Below are 27256 nucleotides of genomic sequence, written 5' to 3' on the forward strand. Positions count from 1 at the left end.
AATTATAAAATAGTCAAAGATGTATCCTAAAAGAGTATTCAAAATTTGAAGCAATTAAATTCTCTTTAATTAACAATTATCATAATCCAAACTCAAACATACCATTTACCCCTCCAAAACAATGTTTTCTATATATGCTTAATATAATATAGAAGGAAAACAATTTAAACTGGACCCATCGTGTTTAATAATCCTTAAACTGAAATTATAGTTTTAAGGAAACATACTTACCTATTCTGCACCTGAGTAGCTGCAAAATGAACATAATTCTTCTTCTCAAGAAGCTTAGCCAGTAGATTCTCAATTGCACCTTTCTGGTTTTGAAAAGCTTCTTCTAAAAATTGATACCTTTAAAACAAAAACAAAAATTACATTTAAAAGGGAAAATATACGATTTGCAAATGAAAAACTGCTGCATGAGTCAATCTTGAAACCTTACTTAAATGATCAACACTCTATGCTGGCCACACACCCTCTACGTTACCAGCAACTTTTAACTACCAATCCCCTTTCCCTCTTAACCTGACACTGTGAAGGCACTATTAAGACAAAAAAAATTACTCAAAACTGTTCAAGTGCTCTTAAATTAGAGTTTTGATTCAGGATTGCATTTTTATAAAAACCTGGTGTAAGCTGTATACATTTTAAATCATAGAATACAACCACATTATACAAAATACTTTCAAAGGTGGGAAAACCACCCACAGTTCCAACAACATAAAATCACTGCTACTATTGTAATATCTAGTTCCTTAGTCTTTTCAGTCACAATGTATGTGCAACTCTGCATTTGACTTTATTCTTTATCTTGTTGTTGCAATCACCCTTGAAATAATTTTTCAGTTCTAGACTGTAAATATTGTCAAACTTTTCCAAAAGGGTTATATCAATTAAAAACATGACCAACACCAGAGTTTTATTTTAACTTTGTCCGCAAAGTGGTATATGTTAAGATTTGCTAATATTATAATAGTGAAAATTAGACAGTACAAGACTACAGTTCTTTGTTTGCTAGGAAGGCAGAATGGTTTTCTTTGCTAGTTTTGTTACCTCTGTGTAAATTGCTCATTAAGTCAACAAGTATTTTAGGGTTTCTTCTATACGCTAGGGATACATGGGTAAAATAAAATCCATTATTGTTTATATTTTCATAATAAATAGGCACAAATATGAAATGATACTACACTGTGAAATGAGCTATACTGGAGGCGTACATAGTCTGCAATAAGAACACAGTGTCTATGATGAAAGAAATCAAAGACAATACAAAGAGATGGAGAGATATACCATGACTATACACCCAAAACAACCTACAGATTCAATGTGATCCCTATCAAATTAGCAATGGCATTTTTCACAGAACTAGAACAAAAATTTTTTACAATTTGTATGAAAACACAAAAGACCCCGAAGAGCAAAAGCAATCTTGAGAAAGAAAAACAGAGCTGGAGAAATCAGGCTCCCTGACTTCAGACTATACTACAAAGCTACAGTAATCAAGACAGTATGGTACTGGCACAAAAACAGAAATATAGATCAATGGAACAGGATAGAAAGCCCAGAGATAAACCCATGCACATATGGTCACCTTACTTTTGATAAAGGAGGCAGGAGTATACAATGGATAAAAGACAGTCTCTTCAATAAGTGGTGCTGGGAAAACTGGACAGCTACATGTAAAAGAATGAAATTAGAACATTCCCTAACACCATACACAAAAATAAACCCAAAATGGATTAAAGACCTAAATTTAAGACCAGACATTATAAAACTCTTAAAGGAAAACATAGGCAGAACACTCTATGACATAAATCACAGCAAGATCCTTTTTCACCCACCTCCTAGAGAAATGGACATAAAAACAAAAATAAACAAATGGGACCTAATGAAACTTCAGAGCTTTTGCACAGCAAAGGAAACCATAAACAAGATGAAAAAACAACCCTCAGAATAGAATAAAATATTTTCAAATGAAGCAACTGACAAAGGATTAATCTCCAGAATATATAAGCAGCTCATGCATCTCAGTATCAAAAAAACAAACAACCCAATCCGAAAATGGGCAGAAGACCTAAATAGACATTTCTCCAAGGAAGACATACAGATTGCCAACAAACACATGAAAAGATGCTTAACATCACTAATCATTAGAGAAATGCAAATTAACACCACAATGAGGTATCACCTCACACAGGTCAGAAGGGCCATCACCAAAAAATCTACAAATGATAAATGCTGGAGAGGGTGTGGAGAAAAGGGAACCTTCCTGCACCGTTGGTGGGAACGTAAATGGATACAGCCACTATGGAGAACAGTATGGAGATTCCTTAAACAACTAAAAACAGAACTACCATATGACCCAGCAATCCCACTACTGGGCATATACCCTGAGAGAACCATAATTCAAAAAGAGTCATGTACCACAATGTTCATTACAGCCCTATTTACAATAGTCAGGACATGGAAGTAACCTAAGTGTCCATCAACAGATGAATGGATAAAGAAGATGTGGCACATATATACAATGGAATATTACTCAGCCATAAAAAGGAATGAAATTGAGTTATTTGTAGTGAGGTGGATGGACCCAGAGTCTGTCATACAGAGTGAAGTAAGTCAGAAAGAGAAAAACAAATACCGTATGCTAACGCATATATATGGAATCTAGAAAAACGATACTGATGATCCTAGGGGCAGGAGAGGAATAAAGATGCAAATGTAGAGAAGGGACTTGAGGACACAGAGACGGGGAAGGGTAAGCTGGAACGAAGTGAGAGAGTGGCATGGGCATATATACACTACCAAATGTAAAACAGATAGCTAGTGGGAAGCAGCCACATAACACAGGGAGATCAGCTTGGCGCTTTGTGACAACCTAGAGGGGTGGGATAGGGAGGTTGGGAGGGAGGCTCAAGAGGCAGGGGATATGGAGATATATGTATACATATGGCTGATTCACTTTGTTGTACAGCAGAAACTAACACAACACTGTAAAGCAATTATACGCCAATAAAGATGTATTAAAAAAAAAGAACACAGTGTCTAAATCTGCCTCAACACCAAGGAATGCTTCACAGAGAAGTCAGAACAGAATTATCCTATGCTAACTGCAGAGGCATATTTGGAGAACAACAAATACTTCAACATACCTAGAGAAAGCCGTGCAAAGATCAGAATGTGAGACAATAATAAAATCCAGAACCAGATTGTGAAGAGCTGGGTATACCATGCTCTTCAAACATGGATTTTTGTTTTTCAGTAATAGGAAACCCTTGAAGAATTCCAACCAAGATGTAATAATCAGACTTACATTCCAGGAAAATCATCAGACAGAAATATAAAAGATCTGAAGAAGAGAGATGGGGAAGACTAGCTAGAACTCTAAGACAGTAGCTCAGATGAGCTATCAGGCTATGGTACTAATTGGTATAGCTGAATAAACAAACTTGAACAATGGACTCTGTCACAGAGATCAGCATCTTTGGTGATTTGAAAGTTTAACTGCAGCCATATAAAGTAACATCCATGGTATAACCTAAAAACTGAATGCCTAGCTAAGGCAGAGTCAAGAAAAGATCACCGGAAATGAGAAGTTCAAGGTACTGACAAAGTTAAAATTGTCTATGTGGACACAAATCATTAAAGTAAAAGCAGAAATTGAGATGAAGAGGAAGGCTATAAGCATCTAGATGTTTGGGCCTTCAGTGAAGGTCTCAGTTAAGGTAAATATAGGAGGAAAGGCTATGAAGTTGTTAACAAAAGGAAAGTCTGCTGAATGGAGGGGATCAAGAAGTAAAAGAAAAATTGAGAGAATTAGAAGGCAAAGTTTAGAGCAACAGGGGGATTGCTGTTATAGAGAACAGCTGGCTAATGAGGATTTTATTTTGTGTACTAAGAATTTTTTATTGTAGTAAAATACACATAACAAAACAAATCATTTTACGTTTTTAAGAATATTTTTAAAGCAAAAAAAAACTGTCTACAATGTAAAGTCTAGCACATTATAACTTGTATGATATATTAATTAAACAGCACAAAAGCATGTGAGTATTTTAATTTAAAAGGCTTTTAAAAGAGGTTCTGCTGTTACATAGGTGAGCAAAGACTATTTCTTCATTGAAGAAACACTGAAGGAACAACATTTTATTTATTTCCTATACCATAATTTCTCTGTGTCCAAAATGAAATACTTTGTTTAAATCTGTACAGATGAAGCAGGAATATGAGATTACCATGCTAACCCTTTTGACATAAGCTTTACATTGTGAGGAAGAAAAGATCTTCTGACCCAGAGTGTAATTATGTCTGCAAATAAGAAGGCATTTGGCAGAAAGTTCAACTAGTATCATAACTCATAAAATTTTAATTCACAAAATTTAACCCTGCACAATTTTATTTCTTTTCTCAACTCAAAATAAATGTTTCAGAATCCTGTTTCTAGAAATGTCTTGTTGTATTCATATGAACAAGTAGCAAGCAAACACACCATGATACACCTAGGTGAAATTATGTGTCTGTCCTTTCCTCCCCTCATACAGGAGTTGACATCTGCACTGGATGTTAAAGGATGAGTAAGAGCTTTCTAGGTAAACAAACTTGGGAGGAAGGTAAGAGCTTTCACTGGGGGAAAAAATCTGAATGTACAAAAGTACACAGTTCTGAGGCCACCTGTCATTTTCAGGGCTAAGGAAAAGAAGACAAAGCTGGAAGAGACGGGGAGGTACAAATGTTAAAGAGCACTGTACATTTTGCTGAAGTTGGACTCAGATAATAAATAATAGTGAACCATCAAGAGACTGATAAAACAGTGACAATCAGGCTTGTTTCTTTTCACTTGAATAAACTTCAACTGTATTATTAGAAGAAAGATACTAACTAGAGCTTAAAAAACAAAAGAACAATATGGAAGTAGTTTTGGCTACAAGCTACTTCTGAGTCTCTTAGCTAAAAGAATAAACTAACACTGAATTTTCTTTTTTGAACTCATCAAAGTAATAGTTGAAATACTTCAGAAATGGGGGGAAAGAATAACCAATAAATGGATTAAGCATAAATTTGTTAAGATGTAAATATATCAAGGAATTTCTTAGATTTTAATCCTGCATATGAAGCAGTGATTCTTAACATGGAAGTCTTAGCCACACTGAGCTATTTTCAGTATTTCAAAATGTCTAGGTAAAAATTATGCACGCCCATGATTTACTTATGATGGGCCTTATAAGTAAGACTTTCTGTGCTTCTGGCTAGAATTATAGAAACCCAGGATAATATACATACCACTGATTATCATGTTTTGGAGAGAATCATGCGTGTGTGTGTGTGTGTGTGTGTGTGTGTGTGTGTGTGTGTAATTTATTGAGAAATAAATTATTATTTAATGCAGTTTGCTAAGAAGTTTTTGAAGAGAGGGCTCTCATAAGTATGGGAAATGAATAAAAGGATTTTTTTTTTCAGGTTGAAAATCACTTAGCTATTAACTGCAAACTGTAACTTTTAAATGCACATTTAGAGTCTTATTAGGTTCTGAGTTGTACAAGGATGCTACTCTATTTGCCAAGTAATTACAGTATTATTCTTAGTAACTGCCAGAGTGTTTAACAATTGATAAGATTTTACTCTGGCACTTCTAGGGAAATATATTATCTTAGTTTGTATCCAAATTGACTATCTAGGGAAACATTTTTTAAAGCTGATATGTAGTAATTCTGACTCAGTTTCTTTCTTAATTCAGTTATTCCATAAAATTTCATAAACACGAATTACATAAAATTTCAAGCATATAATAAACTACAGATTCAACCCCACTGAACCTATCATCCACTTGCAAAGAGCATCCATTTATAGCCAATTTGTCAATATACCCACCTACTCTATCGTCAAGATTACTCTTAAAAAATTCCGAACATCATATTTTATCTCAGTATTTATCAATCTAGAAATGACAACAATTAGCCTGTTTTGAGAACTTACTCTGTTTTCAGGCACTTTGTGAAGTATCTGACATGGATTCTCTCATTAAATCTTTAGAAAGACTTAATGACTAGGTACTATTATTGTCTGCACAGTAATAGATGACTTGGACAACTTTCTGTGTCTCAGTTCTTCATAAAAATGTGTAATATTCATCGCATTTATCTTACAGGACTACTCCAAAAATTAAATTGATCAAAACAACACAAAGCACTTAATCAACATAGTACTTTGCTCACTAAAGCACAGTAAGAGCTTAAAGCCAGTTATCACCACTATTTTTGGCAATAATTTTAAATGATTTGCACTGTTAAAATAAAAAACTTCAATCCTTCAACAACAACAAAAAGCCTACAATGTATGTAAAGACCTCATAAGAGTGTTTTTGAGAATTTTTAAATGAGGCTATCTATGTTCCTCATTCAAGACAACATATGAAAGGGAGATGATTATGCCATAAATGTTCAGCAAGAGCTGCAGAGAGCACACACTCTGAGCAACCATGATGAGAACCAAAAGGGTAGAAATCTCAAGAAAGCTTCAGGAAGATATCAGGATTCTCACATAAATAGAACAAGAAACAAAAGCCAACTTTAATTAAATCCCAAAAGGAACACAGTGACATCAACTGATGTTTCTGTTACTTAAGACTTCATTAGTAGAACAGGCTGCTACTTTATATTGCTGCCTTTCTTCAAATTCACTAATCTTTTCTTCTGTAACATCTAATCTGCTATTAATCCCATCTGAAATCAAACAGAGAAAAAAACTGGGGGAGGGGACAAAAGAGGAACAGTGAGTTTTAGGACAACTGTAATAACACTAATATATGTATGAGTGGCAACCCCAAATGGGAAGGGAGAGGGAACAGGGAAAAAATATTGGAAGAAATTATAACAATGGAGTAAAATTTCCCAAATTTGATGAAAACTATAAAACCTATATAGATCTAAGAAGCTCAACATCCTCCAAGCACAGGAAACATTAAAAAAATTACACAATGGTATATTATTTCCAAACTGCTTAAAGCCAATAATAAAGAAAAAAAAAATTTTTAAGTTCCTAGAGGGAAAAAGATACATTAGAACAGAGGAATAAAGACAGAACAGTAGACTTCTCAATGGAAACAATGCAAGCCACGATAGAGTAGAGCAACATCTTTAAAGTACTGAAAGAAAACTGTCAGCCTAGAATTGGTTACACAGCAAAAACAGCTTTCATATATGAAGGTGAAACTTTTGGGGATGACAAATATGTTCATTATTTTGATTATGATGATGGTTTCACATAACTATGCCACCGTAAGGCAGAGATCTAAAGGAGCTATAAGCTTAATGTAAGGATGTAATAAGAGTAACCTGCTCCTCTACCAATTCTACAGGACTAAAAGAAAGTTACAATAATGCTGTGGAAGAGGAGAGGGAAGAATCCTTAGAAGTAGCCGTCATAAAGCACCCGATGTGGATTTTTAGACAAAGTGCACATCATCTGGTTGTCTGAAACAACTTCATTCTGGATATTTAATGGTCCCAACCTGGCAGTGCTTGTATGCACTGGCAAAAGGAAATTCAAACCTTTACTGAAGAAAGCATCATAATTCTAGACAAAGTATGTGCATAAATAATTTTCAAGGAAAATGAGAAGTTCATAGTTTAAAATAGCCATATATATATAAAGAAACAAAGCACCTTGAGCAACAGAAAAACAAAGAGAAAGAAAAGACCCACTAACAAAAGCAAAATATCTCTACTTACTATATTTAAGGAATGAAACACAAGCTACAACTATTTTTAAATGGGGGTAAAGAATACAGAGGACTTCTAACTTTTTTGGGCAACTCCCTGTGAATCTCAAAACAAAACAAAAAAATCTCATATCTCAAAATATAATTTTTTTAAAGGGGGAGTAACAGATTTAAATTTTTTTAAGTGTAAAGAATGGATTTTAATGGAAGCTTAACATAACTAAAGAGAATATTCATAAACTGAGACTGTTCAAAAGAAAACGCCTGTTTTACATTTAGAGCTAAAAACAAAAAAGGGAAATACGTAAGTTAAGAGACATGAATGGTATAAGGGAGTCTAACATACAGATGTTAGAGTTCCAGAAGGAAAGACAAGAACACAACAGATGCATTACTTGGTGAGATTACTGATTGAAAGACACAGTCCAAAGATTGAGAAAACCAAATCAAAAGAGGTAATCCTAAAAAGCAGTCAGAAAATGAAGACAGGTTACCTTCAAAAGAATAACAGGTAGAATGTTTGCTGAACTCTTAAGGGCAAAAAGGCAATGTTCTTGTACAACCAATGTGCTAATAACAACAAAAAATAATTGACAACCTATACATAAAATGCTATAAAAAGCAAAAATGTATTTCAAAAAATGAAAGCAAAATGGAGATGTTTTTAGACAAACTAAAACAAAATTCACTGCCAGGGGACGTTTAGTGAAGATTCTAAAAATAATGAACTTCAGGCAAGGAAGATGAATCAAGGTAGAAGGTCTGAGAAGGTGGAAGGAAAAAAACAGAAAGCAGGGAAAAAAGTGAAATAAATCTGTGAAACACTATATTGTACACCTTTAACTTACACAATATTGTACATCAACTATACTTCAATTAAAAAACAATTTTAAAGAGTAAAAAGAAGTGAAGTAAATCTAAAACACTATATAAAATCAGTAATAGTGTATTCAACAGGGGTAAGAAAACAGAAAATTAAAATACATTATAATTACAAGGAGAGTAAAGGAGAGAGAGGAATAAAGTTTTAAAAAATTTTTTAACTGAGGTACAGTTGATGTACAATATTTTGTTTCAGGTGTACAACACAGTGATTCACAATTTTCAAAGGTTATATTCCATTTAGTTATTATAAAATATTGGTTATACTCCCGGTGTTGTACAACATATCCTTGTAGCTTATTTCTTATATACCTAGTAGTTTGTACCTCTTAATCCCCTATGCCTAATTACCTCTCCCCACTTCCCTCTTCTCACTGATAACCACTAGTTTGTTCTCTATACCTGTGAGTCTGTTTCTTTTTCGTTATATTCACTGGTCTGTTTTAATTTTTAGATTCCACATATAAGTGATATCATACAGTATTTTGTCTTTCTCTGTTTGACCTACTTCACTTAGCATAATACCCTCCAAGTCTATCCACGTTGTTGAAAATCGCAAAATTTCATTCTTTTTTATGGCTGAGTAATACTCCTGTGTGTGTGTGTGTGTGTGTGTGTACACACACACACACACACACACACACACACACACATTATATCCTCTTTTTCCATTCATCTGTTGATGGACACTTAGGTTGCTTCCATATCTCTAGCAATTGTAAATAATGCTGCTATGAATGCTGGGCTGCATGTATCTTTCCAAATTAGTGTTTCCATTTTCTTCAGATATATTCCCAGAAGTAGAACTGCTGTATCATATGGTAGTTCTATTTTTAGTTTTTTTGAGGAATCTCCATACTGTTTTCCAAAGTGGCTGCAGCAATTTACATGTCCACTAACAGTGTTAAGAGGGCTCCCTTTTCTCCACATGCTCACCAACACTTATTATTTGTGGTCTTCTTGATAATAGCCATTCTGACAGGTGCGAGGTGATATCTTATTATGGTCTTGATTTGCATTTCTCTAATGATTAACGATGTTGAGCATCTTTTCATGTGCCTGTTGGTCATCTGTATGTCCTCTTTGGAAAAATGTCTATTCAGGTCTTCTGCCCATTTTTTAATCAGGCTGCTTTTTCTTTTTTTTTTTTTTTTGATGTTGAGTGGTATGAGCTGTTTATATATTTTGGACATTAACCCCTTATTGGTCATATTACTTGCAAATATTTTCTTCCATTCAAGAGGTTGTCCTTTTGTTTTGTTGATGGTTTCCTTCGCTGTGTAAAAGCTTTTAAATTTAATTAGGTCCCATTTGTTTATTTTTGCTTTTGTTTCCTCTGCCTTAGGAGACAGACCCAAAGAAATACTGCTACAGTTTACAACAAAGAGTGTTCTGCCTATGTTTTGTCTAGGAGTTCTATGGTTTTTGGTCTTACATTTAGGTCTTTAATCCATTTTGAGTTTATTTTTGTACATGGTGTTACAGAATGTTCTAATTTCATTCCTTTACATGTAGCTGTCCAGTTTTCCCAGCACCACTTACTAAAGAGACTGTCTTTTCTCCACTGTATATTCTTGCCTGCTTTGTCGTATTAACTGACCATAAGTGTGTGGGTTGATTTCTGGGCTCGTCATTCTGTTCCATTGATCTGTGTCCGTTTTTGTGCTGCTTTGATTACTATAGCTTTGTAGTACACTCTGCAGTCAGGGAGTGTGATACCTCCAGCTCTGTTTTTTCTCAAGATTGTTTTGGCTATTCAAGGTCTTTTGTGTTTCCCTACAATTTTTAAAATTGTTTGTTCGAGTTAACTCTGTGGAAATTATCTTTGGTATTTTGATAGGGGTCACACTGAATCTCTAGAGTACCTTGGGAACTATGGTCATTTTAACAATACTGACTCTTCCAATCCATGAACACAGTATACCTTTCCACCTGTTTGTATCCTCTTCAATTTCTTTCACCAGTGCCTTATAGCAGGGGTCAGTCCCCAACTGGGCCGCACAGCAGGAGGTGAGTGGCAGGCAGTGAGCAAAGCTTCATCTGTATTTACATCCGCTCCCCATGGCTCACATTACCCCCTGAGCTCCACCTCCTGACAGATCAGCAGCAGCATTAGATTCTCACAGGAGTACGAACCCTACTGTGAACTACACACGTGAGGGATGTAGGCTGCCCGCTCCTTTTGAGAATCTAATGCCTGATGATCAAAGGTGGGGCTGAGGTGGTGATGCTAGCACTCGGGAGTGGCTACAAGTACAGATTATCATTAGCAGAGAGGTGTGACTGCACAGAGGCCATAATAAATCAATTGCTTGCAGACTCATATCAAAACCCTGTCAGTGAGTGGCAAGTGGCAAGTTGCATCTTAAAGGGTAGACTGGACATAAGCAATACACTTCGGGTGTCACTGTCTCCCATCACCCCCATATGGGACCATCTAGTTGCAGGAAAATAAGCTCAGAGCTCCCACTGATTCTGCATTATGGTGAGTTGTATAATTACTTCATCATATATTACAATGTAATAATAATAGAAATAAAGTGCACAATAAATGTAATGGGCTTGAATCATCCCCAAACCCACCCCCGGCCCAGGTTCGAGGAAAATTGTCTACCACAAAACTGGTCCCTGGTGCCAAAAAGGTTGGGGACTGCTGCCTTACAGCACGGGCCTTTTATCTCCTTAGTAGGCTTATTTCTAAATATTTTATTCTTTTTAATGCGATTATAAATGGGATTGTTTCCATAATTTCCCTTTCTGATAGTTCATCGTTAGTGTAGAGAAATGCAACAGATTTCTGATATTAATTTTGTACCCTGCAACTTTACTGAACTCATTGATGGGCTCTAGTAGTTTTTTGGTGGGGAACGAAGTTTTAAAGTGGTCTGAAATTATTAGGCAGTGGGTGATCATATTAAGTACAGACTTTGATAAGTAACAAGAGAAAAAAACAGTACAAATAACTTTGGAGCTAGTAAAATGGGGGGAATGGAATTATGAAAAATACTTAGCCAATCCAAAAGAAGAAAGAAAAAGGAAAAATAAAGTGGGAAGGAAAATAAGAAATGATGAAATGGTAGATTTAAATGAAACTATAAGTACAGTTGATCCTTGAACAATGCAGGGGTTAATCTGCATATAACTTACAGTCAGCACTCCCAATTCAGGGTACCTCTGCATGCAGGGATTCAACCAACCAGACTGTGCAGTACTGTAGTATTTACTATTGAAAATATCCACGCATAAGCGGACCTATGCAGTTCAAACCCATGTTGTTCAATGGTCAACTGTACTTACATTACATTTAAGTCACTAAGTCAGCTAAAGGATAAAGATTCTTAGGCTTAATTTTGAAAAATCCAACCATATTTGTTCATAAGCAATCCAGAACATAAGGATAACAGCAAAGCAAAAAGTAAAAATGAAAGGAAAAAGGTATACCATGCAATTCACTAACCAAAAGAAAGCTGGCAAACAAGACAAAATTCAAGGCTAACATAAGAGACAGGTCAACTCAAATGGCTCAATTCACCAGTAAAATCATTTTAAGTATGTTCCTGACAACATAGCTTAAATGTATAGAGAGCAAACAGTGATAAAACAAGAAGAATTTAAGAAATTGAGAATCATAACTGGAAATTTTAACACATCTCTTAGTAAAAGAACAAACTTTTGTTCTTTTACTGAGGCTATAGATAGAACACAACATACTTGAGGACTATACTTGAGTGTAGAACACTACCTGAAGTACAATATACATTCTTTTCAAATACACACAGAACCTTCAAAGAAAGCAATTTTATACTAGGCCAGAGGTCAGCAAACTTTTCGTGTAAAGGTCCAGACAGTACTTATTTTTAAGTTTACAGACTCTAAGGCCTCTATCACAACTGCTCATCTGTTCCTCTGCCTTCACAGTAAAGAGAGAAGCCATGGTAGCATGATTGGATTTGGTCTACAGGTCACAGTTTACCAATGGGTGGGTGAACTAGCCCATAAAGTGTTAACAAATTTCAAAAGACTGAAATAATACAAGCCACATACTCTAACCACAATGTAAATAAATTAAAACTCAAAGGGGGGGGGGAAGATAAGTTTTCCATGTGTTTGGAAGTTAAACAAAAAACTATTCTATAACCAATCCACTGTTCAAAGAAGAAATTATAATGGAAACTAGAAAATATTTTTGAATTAAACTGTCAAAATTCCATGTAACAAACTTAAGATAGGACTAGGGCAGTACTTAATAGGAAATTAACATTTATTAGGAAAAGGGATGAAATTTAGTAAGCCAAGCATTCATCTCAAGAAGGGAGAAAATAGGGACTTCCCTGGTGGCACAGTGGTTAAGAATCCGCCTGCCAATGCAGGCGACACGGGTTCTATCCCTGGTTTGAGAAGATCCCACATGCCGCGGGGCAACTAAGCCCGTGCACCACAACTACTCAGCCTGCACTCTATAGGGCCTGCGAGCCACAACTACTGAGCCCACGTGCTGCAACTACTGAAGCCCGTGGGCCTAGAGCCCATGCTCCACAACAAGAGAAGCCACCGCAATGAGAAGCCCGTGCACCAAAACGAAGATTAGCCCCTGCTTGCCACAACTAGAGAAAGACCACACGCAGCAACAAAGACACAAGGCAGCCAAATATTAATTAATTACAAAAAAAAAAGAATGGACAAAATAAACTTAAAAGCTGTTTCACAGCAAAGGAAACTGTAAACAAAACAAAAAGACAACCCTCATAATGGGAGAAAATATTTGCAAACAAAGTAACTGACAAGGGATTAATCTCCAAAATATACAAACAACTCATGCAGCTCAGTATCAAAAAAAACAAACAACCCAATCCAAAAATGTGCAGATGATCTAAACAGACACTGCTCCAAAGAAGATATACAGATGCCTAAAAAGCACAATGAAAAGATGCTCAACATCACTATCAGAGAAATGCAAATCAAAACTACAATGAAGTATCACTTCACACCGGTCAGAATGACCATCATCAAAAAATCTACAAACAATAAATGCTGGAGAGGGTGTGGAGAAAAGGGAACCCTCCTACACTATTGGTGGGAATGTATAATAAATTGGTACAGCCACTATGGAGAACAATATGGAGGTTCCGCAAAAAGTTAAAAATAGAGCAACCATGTGATCTAGCAATCCCACTCCTGGGCACATATCTGGACAAAACCATAATTCAAAAAGATACACGCACCCTAATGTTCACTGCAGCACTATTTACAGCAGCCAGGACATGAAAGTAACTTAAATGTCCATCAACAGAAGAATGGATAAAGAAGATGTGGTGTATGTGTATACATATATATATAGATAGATAAATAGATAGATAGATATAGATATATAGAGATATATATACACAATGGAATATTACTCAGCCATAAAAAATAACAAAATCATGCCATTTGCAGCAATATGGATGGACCTAGAGATTGTCATACTGAGTAAGTCAGACAAAGACAAATATCATATGAAATCGCTTATATGTGGAATCTTAAAAAAATGGTGCAAATGAACTTATTTACACAACAGAAAAAAGTCACAGGTGTAGTAAACAAACTTATAATTACCAGGGGGTAAGGGAGAGGAGGGATAAATTGGGAGATTGGGACTGACATATACACACTACTATATATAAAATAGATAACTAATAAGGACCACAACTACTGAGCCTGCGTGCTGCAACTACTGAAGTCCGCACGCCTAGAGCCTGTGCTCCGCAGTGAGAAGCCTGCGCACCTCAACGAAGAGTAGCCCATGCTCGCCGCAACTAGAGAAAGCCCTCACGCAGCAACGAAGACCCAACAGAGACAAAAATAAATAAATAAAATAAATTTTAAAAAAAGATATTAATAAAACCTGGTATCAAGAAATTTGAAATTTTAGACAAAATGGACAAATTTATAGAAAAATAACTTTGCAAAACTGATAGAAGAAACAGAAAACCTGAACCACAGAGAATCTGAATCTATGTTAAAAAATAAATATAACCACAAAATTCCTATCCAAAATACATACCCTAGAGAAACAAACGCACGTGTGTCCCAGGAGACGGGAAGGAATGTTTTTATTTTTTATACTAGCCAAAACTAGAAACAACCCAAATTACTATCAATAAAAACTGAATTAACTATAGTCAAGAGGTTCCCAAACTTTTTCAGATGATGGTGCCATTAGCATCTCAGCAGTTTTTTCTCACAGAACTAAAAGAAATACCTAACAAAAATCCAGATTTTTAAAGATATTTTAGTTATTCTTTAAACCGTACTTTTAGATACTTTTCTGTGTGTATATATACATATATATATATATATATATATACCTTGTGATTTTTTTTAAGACTTTTTAAAAGTATCCAGTCAATGAATTCTTCTATTTGCCCTAAGCATTCAAAGGGTAGAAACACCACAGTAAACAAGACAAAATAGGGTCCCCTCCTTCATTTCCTTACATTCTAATTAATCAGAAAACCAAAACTTAAATAGACTGATGTGACAGAAAGGATATAGATGGTTAAAAATTCTAGATTGGGTATAGAGAAAAAGGTTCATTAAGAGTGACATTTATTTTAAGATCTCAAAGATAAGAACTAGCCATACAGAGATCAGAGATGAACCATAAATGATGAGAGGCAGGTTTGCATTGCTGCAAAGAAAAGTGATCAACCAATACTTTTTTTACTTTTGTAATAATTTTACCAATTAACAACATTTTTACCAACATACATCTCAACCTATCTGTCCCTTTGCCAAATGGATAACTGATGACTCTGAATGTTTCTTTCTCAAATCTCTCCCGATATTCCTCTTTTTCAATCTCTCTTAGCCATACCCAATTCTTTTTCTAGTCATAAGCAATCATTCTGCCAGGTGACTGACTCACTGAGCCTATGCATTCCTCAGATAGTTTGATAGATCCACAAACTATGATATTAAAATTAACAAGGTTTTTTTCAGCAAACCCAAAATGAATTAACTATTTTTGGAGGTAACTGCTGAAATGAACTACTATTGAACCATATACTCAGTCTCAAGTCTCATAAAGACTGTAAGACTCCCAAAACAGCAAGGACAGTCTCAGTTTTTGTATTATTGTACAGTCATCACCTAGCATGGTACCTGGTACATGGTGAGCACTCAAATACCTACTGAACAAATGAGCTGAATGAATACTGAACTTAAGTTCAATAAACAAGCTGCTTTTTCTCTGACAATAAATGCATCTCATGAAAACAATATGTTTGGATAGGAAATCTTGATTTGTTGCCATAGCCCTTCCTGAGAAGACTGATAGTAGATATGAATTTGTATGTCATTTCTACTAGCTAGTTGGATCACATCTGAAAGGCTTTTTTGAACTTTAGGAGAATTTACAGCAAAACTAAAAACCCAGTTTGGCAAAAGTTCTTCTGAAGTAGTTGTTCTGAATCTCCACTGAATAACAAAAACCACCTGGGATGATTTACCAGTATTACTAATATACTGTAAAAAAATTTTTGATACCCAGGATGTAATTTAAGATTCTTATTTAACCAGTCTAGAGCCAGACTAAGGCATCTGTTTTTTAAAGCTCCATAGGTAGTTCTAATATACATATAGGATTGCGAATATATTCTCTAAACCTAATCTATCCATTCATTTGTCCTCCCGTTTTTTTTTTTCCCCCAGTACCAGTAAGTCTTTATTCATTGAATTTTCCCAGGGAAAAGAAGGGGAAGGGGAAAGGATCAGCATGTGTGTTACAAAATGATAGCAAATGGGAAAGGAAGTACCTGGCACAGCAAAATCAACCATCAAATAGAACACTCCCCAGATGGAGTCACCAAAGCTCAAGCGGGCTCAGTCTCCTGCAGTTCAGGAATGTGGAGAAGGGATGAGGGAAAGAACAGACATGTACGTGCTTTTCTACCTTCCTTCCCTCCCCATAAATTCAAGATTTCACACAAAGCTTTGGTTTCTAGCAGTAAACATGGAATTACATTCATCCGTCTCCTATTAAACAATCTTGTGGCCACTTTACATGTTTCTTTCACCTGTATAAAAGTTCCTGAGTGACATGGATATACATTCATCTTTCCTTTTGTGGTCTCCCGACGCCATTTTCTACACAGAAGGCCACCTCATTGCTTCTCTCTACCCTAGCATTAGAGATTAAAGTAGGTTTTAATCCATCCAAAGACAACAGTCTGTTTGGCATGAATCACATCAAGGAATGGTCATGATTCAAGAGACTGGGAACAAGGGATGGAGAGTTCTTACTTCAGGATTTGTGCACAAATCGTTTAACTGCAGATACTACACAAATTAAATGTATGGTGTATGGGCTGTTTGTGGGGGGAGGAGGGGCATGACGGGGAAATAGAGGAGGGGGTAGGAATCTAGTGTTTAGGACAGATCTCGTGTTCGAAATAGGAGACGGGGAACACAAAAGAAAGTGTGGTTCAAGACCCACCCCCCACTTCAAGAAGAGAGGTCCCCAAGCTTATGTTTCAGATCTTTCTGCGTGGCGCAGAACCTTTTGTCAAAGATGCTTTGGCTATTTTTCTCAATATAAAAAGAAGTTTGTAAACAATAAAACCCCAAAAGAACATGGAAAAGATCAACACATTATATTTACACAAACTAGGCCACCTAGCAATCACCAAATCAGCTACTTGTGAAGTCCTATGAAACCCAAATACAATAACTAGAGGGGGGCAGCAATTGGTGGAAACAAGAACCCAGGATCAGACGTACATCACCCAATGAGTTCTACTGCATTTGCCCCGTTACAACAGTGAGGTGGGTTTGCAGTGATCTCACAGCATGTAAACAACACCCACTCTCCTTTAGCTACCATGACACTAATAACTGCTGCAGCAGGGCAGGACACTGGCTCTGGTAACCACAAAGAAGTCATTGCTGATGGTCTCTCTGGAAGCCAAGGAGGAAAGGTCCAGAATTGTTAAAGGTTAAGGATCTTGTCCTTGCTTCATATATCCATACCTGGGCAGCCCAAGATGAGTACAGAGGCATCGTTCTTAAAACCTATCCTTACCAACTCACATTTTTTTTTTACAAAAACACACACTTATACCCTGTTGTGCATATAGGCCTAGCCTAATCCAGTGAAGGATGGATCTAGTATGTAAAGCGAGTCCTGTGCCCTGGGATTAGAGGTCTGGAACAGGAGCCCTTTATCACACATACAGACGGGCCTTCGCCTAATCTTGGCTTCCCCTCTCTGCGCCTTTTACCTGGCCCAGCCTCTCCTAACCTCTCTGTACCACCTTTTCCTGTTCAGACCAATTTCCAATCTTTCAGTAGAAGGAGACCAAGTCATGGGGCAACCCAGTTAAAACCCAGTCTCCCATGAAACACTTAAGATGGAGGAGTTTCAAGAGGACACTATGGCAGAAAATCCAGCTCTAATTGGCAAAAATGAGGTAGCTCAATAGGCTATACACTCCAAACAGTTGTTCTCTCTGGTGATACAGTAATAAAAAGTATTCCTGCTGTGCAGACCCGGAGCTGCTGCCAACTTATCCCTGAGACTGCTCACATACCTCCTAAGAACACAGTGCAGGAATGAGGGCCTTAGATTAAAATACACAAAAATACAAAACTAGAATATTTCTATTATGGAAAAAAAAGTTAAATGCACAAGATACGTCATCCGCAAACAGCTAGTGCAGCTGGCATACTGGAGAAAGTGGGACACAAGGTACAGTCATCCGAGGGAGCAAATAAATAAAATTGTATTGGCCCAGAATGGGGTAGGAGTGAGCTTAGAAGCAGCAGGTCTGCAGCTGTTCCTTCAACCACCCCTTTCACCTATCATCACACAACCCACTGCTTGGGACACTTCTCAGCACCCTATCCCAAGAAGGGGTTATGAGAGACAAGATGTGGAAAACCCTGCCTTACCCCTGAGATATTCCCTCCCAAAGAATGTAGTGGCTTGCGGTTTGGGTCCATCAATCTGGTCTCATGCTTAATTTTCACTTTGGCATGGGAAATATTATTCCATACCCTTCTTTAAGAGTACAACAACTTCTTTATCCAGGCCACTTTCAAAAGCTGGAGATTCTGGGGGTGGAGACTCAGATAAAGCATGCATGGAGGGTTATGAGATAAAACATGCAGGGAGGGTTACCCCGCAAAGCCCTCACATGCATCTGGATACAGCATGATTGGAGTTCCTTTGCCTCACCCCTTCCCCCCATCAAGAGGGAAGAGGGGGTGATGTTGTGGACCCTACCCACCCTGTCCCCACTTTCTCCACTCTGCCAATTGATGTCTGCTCCTCAAAACTTCCTGATCAGGCGCTCCTGGTGGCGCAGTGGTTGAAAGTCCACCTGCTGATGCAGGGAACACGGGTTCGTGACCCGGTCCGGGAAGATCCCACATGCCGCGGAGCGGCTGGGTCCGTGAGCCATGGCCGCTGGGCCTGCACGTCTGGAGCCTGTGCTCTGCAAGGGGAGAGGCCACAACAGTGAGAGGCCCGCGTATTGCAAAACAAACAAACAAACAAACTTCCTGATCACAAAACGTCCATCCATTTTTTTTTAATTTAAAAGCCTAATTCCAAGGAAAGGTATTTCTTTAGGAAAATATTTTAGAGAAATTTCACTTATATAGTTCCAGTCAAGTGACTGTCACCATAAACTATACTTCTGTTACTCTTTAACAAAAATGTCTGATATTAGATTCTAAGCAACCACACTCTCTTAAACCATATTGATCCTCAAAAACAATCTACAAACACCCTTCTCTATACAGAAAACTGCAATCAGGGATTAAAAAATATTAAGGTGGAACAAAAGTGACTTCCACCATTAACCATGACAGAATAACTGGCACCAGACTAGCCCTGCCACCAAAAACTATAAAATAAGACAGAAATACATGGTACAACTATATTCAATCATTGGACTACATGCAGAAAAATTCTGCAGTTCCTTAGAGAGCACTTGTCTGTCTGTAGACAATTACATGATAACAGCACAGAGGGCTGGAGACCAAGCAGAACACAGAAGTCTCTCTGAGCTGAGGAGGCAGAAATGAGGGCCTGGGACAACCTGAGCCATTGGAATCCATGGAGCAAGGCACTAGAATGGAAGGAGCCATGTGGGGTGAGGTTGGAGAGTGGGGGTGAAGGGAGAAGGAAAAGTGAATTCCTCCTTCCTCCCAAGTCCTTAGCAAACATCTGGGCTGTACGTACACAGGATGAGATTATGCAAGGATTAACAGAGAGCAGCTGCTATAAAGCTGACATTGTAAGACAGAAACTAGAGGTCAAGCAGTTCTGGGAGACAGAATTCCAGCTGAGCCAGAGGAGGAATTGATTTTGTTCAACTCCCCAGGCATCTACATGAGAAATCAGAAAGCCTACACATTAAATGAAAGGACTATACTTGGAATAATTTCTATCCTAGGCCTATCCTGTCTTAACAAAGCCTAAAATCAAGCCTTCACAAGATCTTCCAAGGAATAGATTATAGAAGTTGAGAGGGGCTTGGGAAATACCTTGGCTTTCCACAGATCCTTCCTGACAAAGGATAAAACCAAGCTTACACAAGATCAAGGTGATCAGCCAGTAATTTAACTGCCTGCTAGAACAACAATCAACAGTCTGAAGAGGAAGATAAAACAATTCAGAGTTCCTATAATATATCATCCACAATGTCCAAATCTTAATTAAAAATCACTAGGTATTCCAAGAAACAGGAAAGTATGACTCAGAGTAAAGAAAAACATATTCAATAGGCACTGTCACCAAGACAGTCCAAATGCTATATTTAGCAAAGATCTCAAATGGGCTACTGGATATTTATTTAAAATTTAACTGAAAACAGGTTCTTAATGAATGAACTGATAATAAATCCCAGCAGAGAAATAGAAAGTATTTTAAAAAATGGAAATTCTAGAAAAGTATAATAATTGAAATGAAATAACTCACTGCATGGGTCTGGTAGCAAATGGGAGATGACTGAAGAAAGGGTGAGTGAAAATGAAGACAAATGAAAAGTTATAAAATCTGAAGAAGGGAGAGAATAGACTGAAGGAAAATGAACAAAGCCTCAGGGACCTGTGTGACAAAATCAAGGGTCTAACATACGTGTAACTGGTGTCCCAGAAGACAGTAAGAATGTGGACAGAAAAATTTTTTTAAATGGCCAACTTTCCAAATTTGATGAAAACCATAAACTTATAGGTACAAGAAGTTCAGTGAAACACACACAGGATGAACAGAATGAAATACATACCTAAATACATCATGGTTCAAATGGTGAAGACCAAAGAAAATCTTGAAAGCAGCCAGAGAACGGTCAAACAACATTCAGGCAAGAACAGTATGAATGATATAATTAAAAACAAAGATGGCCGGAATACAAAGTAATGACAGCTTTTACATGTTGAAAGAAGAAACTGTCAATCCAGAATTCTATAAATAGTGCAAATATCCCTCCAAACTGAGGATGTTCCAATGAATGGAAGCTAAGAGTATTCATTGCCAACAGACCTACAAAACAAGAAATGCTGAAGAATATTCTTCAGCACAAAGGAACATGATAAAAGACGTAGAGAAACAGTAATAGTAATAAATGGGTAAATATAAAAGACTGGGCTTTTATTTTCTCTCCTCATAATTTCCTTAAGAGTCTAAACATTTAAAAAAACACTGGAAGGTAGGGTTTATAATGCATTTATGAATAAATGATACAGCATTAGTACAAAGGATGAGGATTTGATAAACGGAATTATTCTTTTGTAAGGTTATTTGTGAAGTGAGAAATAGTACAATATTTTAAGTAGGCTTTAAGTTAAAGCTGCGTATCATTAGCCCTAGAGCAATCACTGAAAATAATAAAGAGGTACACCTTAAAAAGCCAAAAGTAGATATAAAATGAAATACCAAAGAAGTTTTAACTTAAAAGATGGCAGGAAAGGAACAACAGAACAAAACACAAGAGAAAATAAAAAACAAAAAGTTAAACCTAACCTTATCACTAAATACATTAAATGTAACAGGATTAAACATTCCAATTAAAAGAGCAAGAGCTTCCAATTAAAAGAGAGAGCAAGGAGCCCTCAACTACTTATGCAATAAAAATACACAACATATAATTGATAATTCCTATATCCAGGCAGCACCTCTTTTTTTCCTCTATCTATATTAACAAATATTTATTCAACAGATGAAATGTATAAATTTGTGTCAAATACTGTTATAGGCTCCTGGGACTTCGTGAATAAAACAAAGACACCTTCCCTCACGAAGCTTACATTCTAATGGGAAGAACACAAAAAATAAAAACAAGCTATAAATTATAGAATATGTTTAGAAGGTGATAAGTGCTCTATATAAAAAAATACAGAGCAGGGTAAGGCAGATTAGGAGTGAAGGGGCAAATTGCAATTTTAAATACAGTGATCAGAGTAGATCTCACTGGCAAAGTTACATTTAAACAGAGACTTGATGGATATATGAAAGTTAGCTATGCAAACAGGTGGAGCAAGAAAGTTCTAGTTAGAGAAAATAGGCAGGTAATAGCATCTCTGGCATGTTTTAGAATCAGCAAGAAAGCCAGTGTAGCTGTAGCAGAGTGAGAGGTAAGAATAGTAACAGATGAAATGCGTGTATATAGGCCTCTATAAGGAATCTGACTTTTACTCTTATTGAACAAGAGAACCACTACTTTTGGGCAGGGAAGTGACACAGTCTGATTTGAGATTCACTCTAGTGAATCTCAAAGTAAATCTCTAGTAAACTGAATCTCTAGTAAACTGATGAGGGATAATATTAGAAGCATGGGGATGATTTAGGAGACTACTGTAGTAATCCATACAAGAAATGATGGTGGCTGAGACCAGGCTAGTAGCAATGGAGCTAACAGCAATGAGGTAGTAGAAGTTGTGGGATTTGGGGATATATTTTAAAGGTGGAGCCAAAAAGATGTTCTGATATGTTTGGGTTTGGGTATGAGAAAACTGTGGAGTCAAGGATGATGCCAAGATTTCTGGCCTACGCAACAAAAAAAAATGCAATTGCAACAAATTGAGATGGGGCAAGGCTGCCAGTGAAAAAGGTTGGGAGAAGGTATCAGTTCAATTTTGGATAAACAGTTGACCCGTGAACAATGCAGAGGTTAGAGATCCCAACTGACCGTGCAGTCAAAAATCCAAGTATGACTTTTCAGTTGACCTTCTCATCCATGATTCCACATCTGCGGATTCAACCAACCTTGGATTGTGTAGCACTGTAGTATGTATTTAGTGAAAAGAATCCACATATAAGTGGACCCACACAATTCAAACCCGTGCTGTTAAAGGGTTTACTGTATTATATGAGAAAGCAGACACTCACGTAGAGATGTTACAGTCTGTAGAACAGACCAATCTGAAAGTTCAGGAGACAGTACTAAGCCAGAAATAGGAATTTGAACATCACCAGCATATGGATGGTATTTAAAGCCATAAGACTGTAGTTGTATATCATGGAGTAAGGCCTGGCACATTCAAAATTAGGAATCCAGAAAAATGAGCAAATGAGACTGAGAAGAAGTAATCAGCGTGGTAAAAGGAAAACTGAAAGAATGTGGTCTCCTGGTAGCGAAGTAAATGAAACGTATTAAGGGAATGATCAGCCATGTCAAATGTTGCTAATATATAAGATGATGACAGAAATGACCTCTAGGTTTAGTAATGCAATGGTTATTTGTGACCTTGAAAAGAACACTGCTGGGAGAATGATGATAGTCAAATATGTATATTTAAGAGAATGGGACAGGAGAAAATGGAGACCATGATTACAAGCAATACTTTCAAAAAGTTTTGCTGCAAGGAGCAACAGGGGCCGTTGTTAGCAGGGAAAGTAGGTTAAAGAGAAAGTCTTGTGTTTTCCTTCATTTTAAAGATGGAAGAAAAAATAGCAGAATATTGAAATACTGATGGGAGTGACTGCTAGAGACTGAAAAAACTGAAACCGGCAGAGAAAAGGCCAAACTGCTGAAGCAATGTCCCCAGCTACATAAAATGAGATGGAGTCTAAGTGTGTATTAATTGGAGCAAATGGCTTTATAGAGGAAGAGAGTTTAATTAAGATAAGACAGAAATGTAGAAATGTGGGTACAAGTGTTTGCAGAAAAGTAAATGTGGTAGAGGGAGTCTGCACAAGTACTCTTTTGATTGTTTCATTTTTCTCAATAAAGTAGGAAGCAATACGAATATTTGGGAGTGAGAATAGAGGGTGAAAGTTGGACATTTAAGACAGAAAAGGTGTGAATGCACAGCACGATTGCCAGGCAACATTAGCGTCTATCGGAGGTTAAGGGGTCATGAACTGAGAGTGAGACCAGCTGGTGTCATTATGTGTTTTTTCTCCTGTGATATTCCACTGCATAAGCGAAGCATGATGGAAGTTGAGTTTAGTCAGGATGGTGGTTTTGCCAAGGGAGTTCAACCAAGTGGGATATGGGAGTCAAGGCTAAAAGCAAGGGAGTGAAAATGATTAGTCATTAAATTAAACTGAAAATGGGTTAAGTGAGAACATAAAGAAATGAGGTAAAGTGAAAGGGTAGTACAATCAATGGATTAAAATAAGTCACTGTATGGTGAATAACTGAAGTCTGGTACTGAGCAGAATGAGCTAGAATGATGGGATATGTGTTTACAAAGAGGAATGCTTAAAACTGAACATAACTATTGGAAATGCCAAGGTCTAGTATATGGTCTCAGGTGTGAGTGGCAATGTAGAGGGCATAAACCTTAGAAAGGAGTTCAAAAAGCAAAGACCAGAGTGTCAGAAGGATCAAATCTAAGTATATTAAAATTGCCAGGAATTAAGACAATAATAGAATACCACAGATTGCCACTGAGTTAGGAACTAAAATCTGTAAGAGATAAAGTGGAATGACCCAAGGGTTTTATGTGACAGTATCAATGAGGGACAAGAATGATAGCACTACATTTAGAGATTTTTCAGGGAGGAAGGAGGAAGAATGGTCTAAAAAGTAGCAAAGAGAAGACCTACCTCACATCTCCAGGCCTAGTAATACATGGGATGTCAAAGAAAAAACAGCCATGGGGCTTCCCTGGTGGCGCAGTGGTTGAGAGTCCGCCCGCCGATTCCGGAGACACGGGTTCGTGCCCCGGTCCGGGAAGATCCCACATGCCGCAGAGCAGCTGGGCCCGTGAGCCATGGCCGCTTAGCCTGCGCGTCCAGAGCCTGTGCTCCGCAACGGGAGAGGCCACAACAGTGAGAGGCCCGCGTACCGCAAAAAAAAAAAAACAGCCACCAGTTAAAAAGACTGCAGAGGGAGCAATGTCCTAGAGCCCTGTTTCCATTATAGCAAAGGAGGTACAGAAAGGGATCAAAAAAGAGGTTGAGGATATAGAAATCCTGATGACAAACCATGAATCACAGAGAACAAAGTAGCAGAAACTGCCACGTGGGAGCCTTATGGGAATTAAAGCATGGCAGATGAGGGGAGACCTGGGAGTGTGGGGCTTTTCTTGGATGACAAACAGGGATAAAGAACATAATAATATTAGTCCTAGCAGATTTAAAGCAGATAATAATGGAGAAATTGCAAATATTGGTGGTAAACAGGGGTGGGGCCTAGGGCTTTCTCTTTTAATCTGTTAATGGAGAAGAAATTCTAGTTCTAGCAAGTCAACCACATCTTCACTCCAGATGAGGATAGAAGAGTCAGAATTGTGTGGTCTTAGAATGCGAAGGTTTAGTCATGACCCTCATTTCGGGAGACGCAAACTCACTCCAAATGTATATGTTACATCTTGCCTCATGATGACAGAGTGAAGGGAACAGAGAAGTTCTGAGAAGGTACGGTACACTGAGTGTGAGGACCTTCTCCAATCTGTGATGATGGGGGCAGAAGGTCTATGGGATGCCTTCCAAAATGATAGGCCTTTATTATATAGCTTTATCAATTAAACACTGTTAAGAATTCAACACATACCACCATCCTCCCTACTTCTATCAAGCCCAATCTGATTTTATCATAAAATAGTCAGTGTTTATATTACTACAAGATCTCAAATTTAATATGGCCAAAACTTAACTATCAACTCCCTAAATACACCTAACAAACAATGTCTTCCCACAGTCTTCCATACCTCAGTAAATTCAATCCTAATCTTCCATTATTCTTGGTAAACTGAAAGCCAAAACTCTTGGTGTTATTGGTATCTCATACAACCCATATATCAGCAAATCCACATTATCTTTTTCAGGCATCAAGTTCAAAATATATTTAGAACTGGATTATATCTTTATATCTCTAGTGTTAGTCTAAACCACCATTATTTCTTGCCAAAATTATTAAGAACAACCTCCTAACTTAATCTTGTGATTCTGTCCTTGCTCTTTCTTTATCTCTCACTAGAGCTAGTGCGATCCTTTTTAAAACAGTCAAATTATTCCACCGCTCAAAAGCTTGAGCATCTGACTCAGAGTAAAAAGCAACATTCTTACCATAACCTACAAATCACTAAATAATTTGGCCCTTCCTGCCCCTGAACTCATCTGATAGCAATCTTCCCCTTGTTAAGTGCACTCAGACCATACAGTTACTCAAAGATGTCAAATATGCTACTATCTCTGGCCCTTTGCACTTGCTTTCTCTCTACCTGAAGCATGCTCCTCACTGCCAAATTTAAGCAAGGCCTGCTCCCATTCTTCCTTCAGTCTCTACTCAAATCCCACTTCATCACCGAAGTTTTTTGAAACCACCCTAATTTAAAATAAAAACCTACAAACCTGCATGCTCACATGCTCTGTTCCAAATTCCCAGCTTTATTTTTCTCTATGACAATTACCACCTGATATATTCACTATTTGTTTGACTCTACCATGAAAAATTAAGTCTTTGGGGACAGTGACTTTACTTTGTTCACAGAAATATACCATGCCTGGCACTCAATAAGCATGCAACTATTTGTTGAATTAATAAATGATTGTAAACACTGTCCAACGATGAGCCAAGGAGTATAATAAGAGTAATTTCTTTTCTTGAACTTTTTTCTTTTGGAATATTGACTTAATTCTCAATGTATTGATTCCTAATGTTTCTCATGTTCCATCAGGTATGTCAAAAACTTGTCAATATTATTTTTCAAATGACCTAATATAACAAATTTAATAGAAGTGGTTCCATTTTTTTCCTGGAGACATCCTTAATGGGGTCCTTAGTCCTCATGCTTCAGTCTAAACTAGCTCCTGCACAGCTGTCATCTGGGCATTCCCATTCACTTTCTTGGCTTATTAACATTTCTGTGGATCACATTCTCTAATAGCTCTCCAGAAAGAGGTGTATGGGAGGCAGTTTCTGAATCCTTGCATGCTGAAAAATGTTTACATCTTACTCTCACACTGATTAAGTTTAGATATAGAATTCTAGGTTGAAAATCTTTCCCTCTCACCCCACAACTTTTTATTTTAATTTTTTTTATCACCCCCCTCAACTTTTGAAGTTACAGTTCCACCATCTTCTACCTCCTAGTATTGCTATTTTTAAAGATCATATTTAGATTTCCATTTCATTGCAGGTTACCTACTTCGATTCTTTGGAAACTCTGTTGATCTTCATTTTAACCCATAGCATATCGTCATCTTATGATGATGATACACAG

At 37.1% G+C, this 27256-nt stretch overlaps 1 protein-coding gene across 2 annotated transcripts in view; it reads right to left on the reverse strand.

Annotated features, from left to right (window-relative positions):
* The window catches only part of TRIM33 (tripartite motif containing 33), a 144107-nt gene that overhangs the window by 39780 nt on the left and 77071 nt on the right, over positions 1-27256 (reverse strand). For both annotated transcript variants that reach the window (XM_060027593.1, XM_060027590.2), the window contains exon 5: positions 232-348. In XM_060027593.1, coding sequence (XP_059883576.1) covers positions 232-348 — 117 coding nt within the window. The remainder of the gene's footprint in view (positions 1-231; positions 349-27256) is intronic.

The sequence above is a fragment of the Delphinus delphis genome, chromosome 1 (assembly GCF_949987515.2).
Source record: "Delphinus delphis chromosome 1, mDelDel1.2, whole genome shotgun sequence".
Taxonomy (NCBI): Eukaryota; Metazoa; Chordata; class Mammalia; order Artiodactyla; family Delphinidae; genus Delphinus; species Delphinus delphis.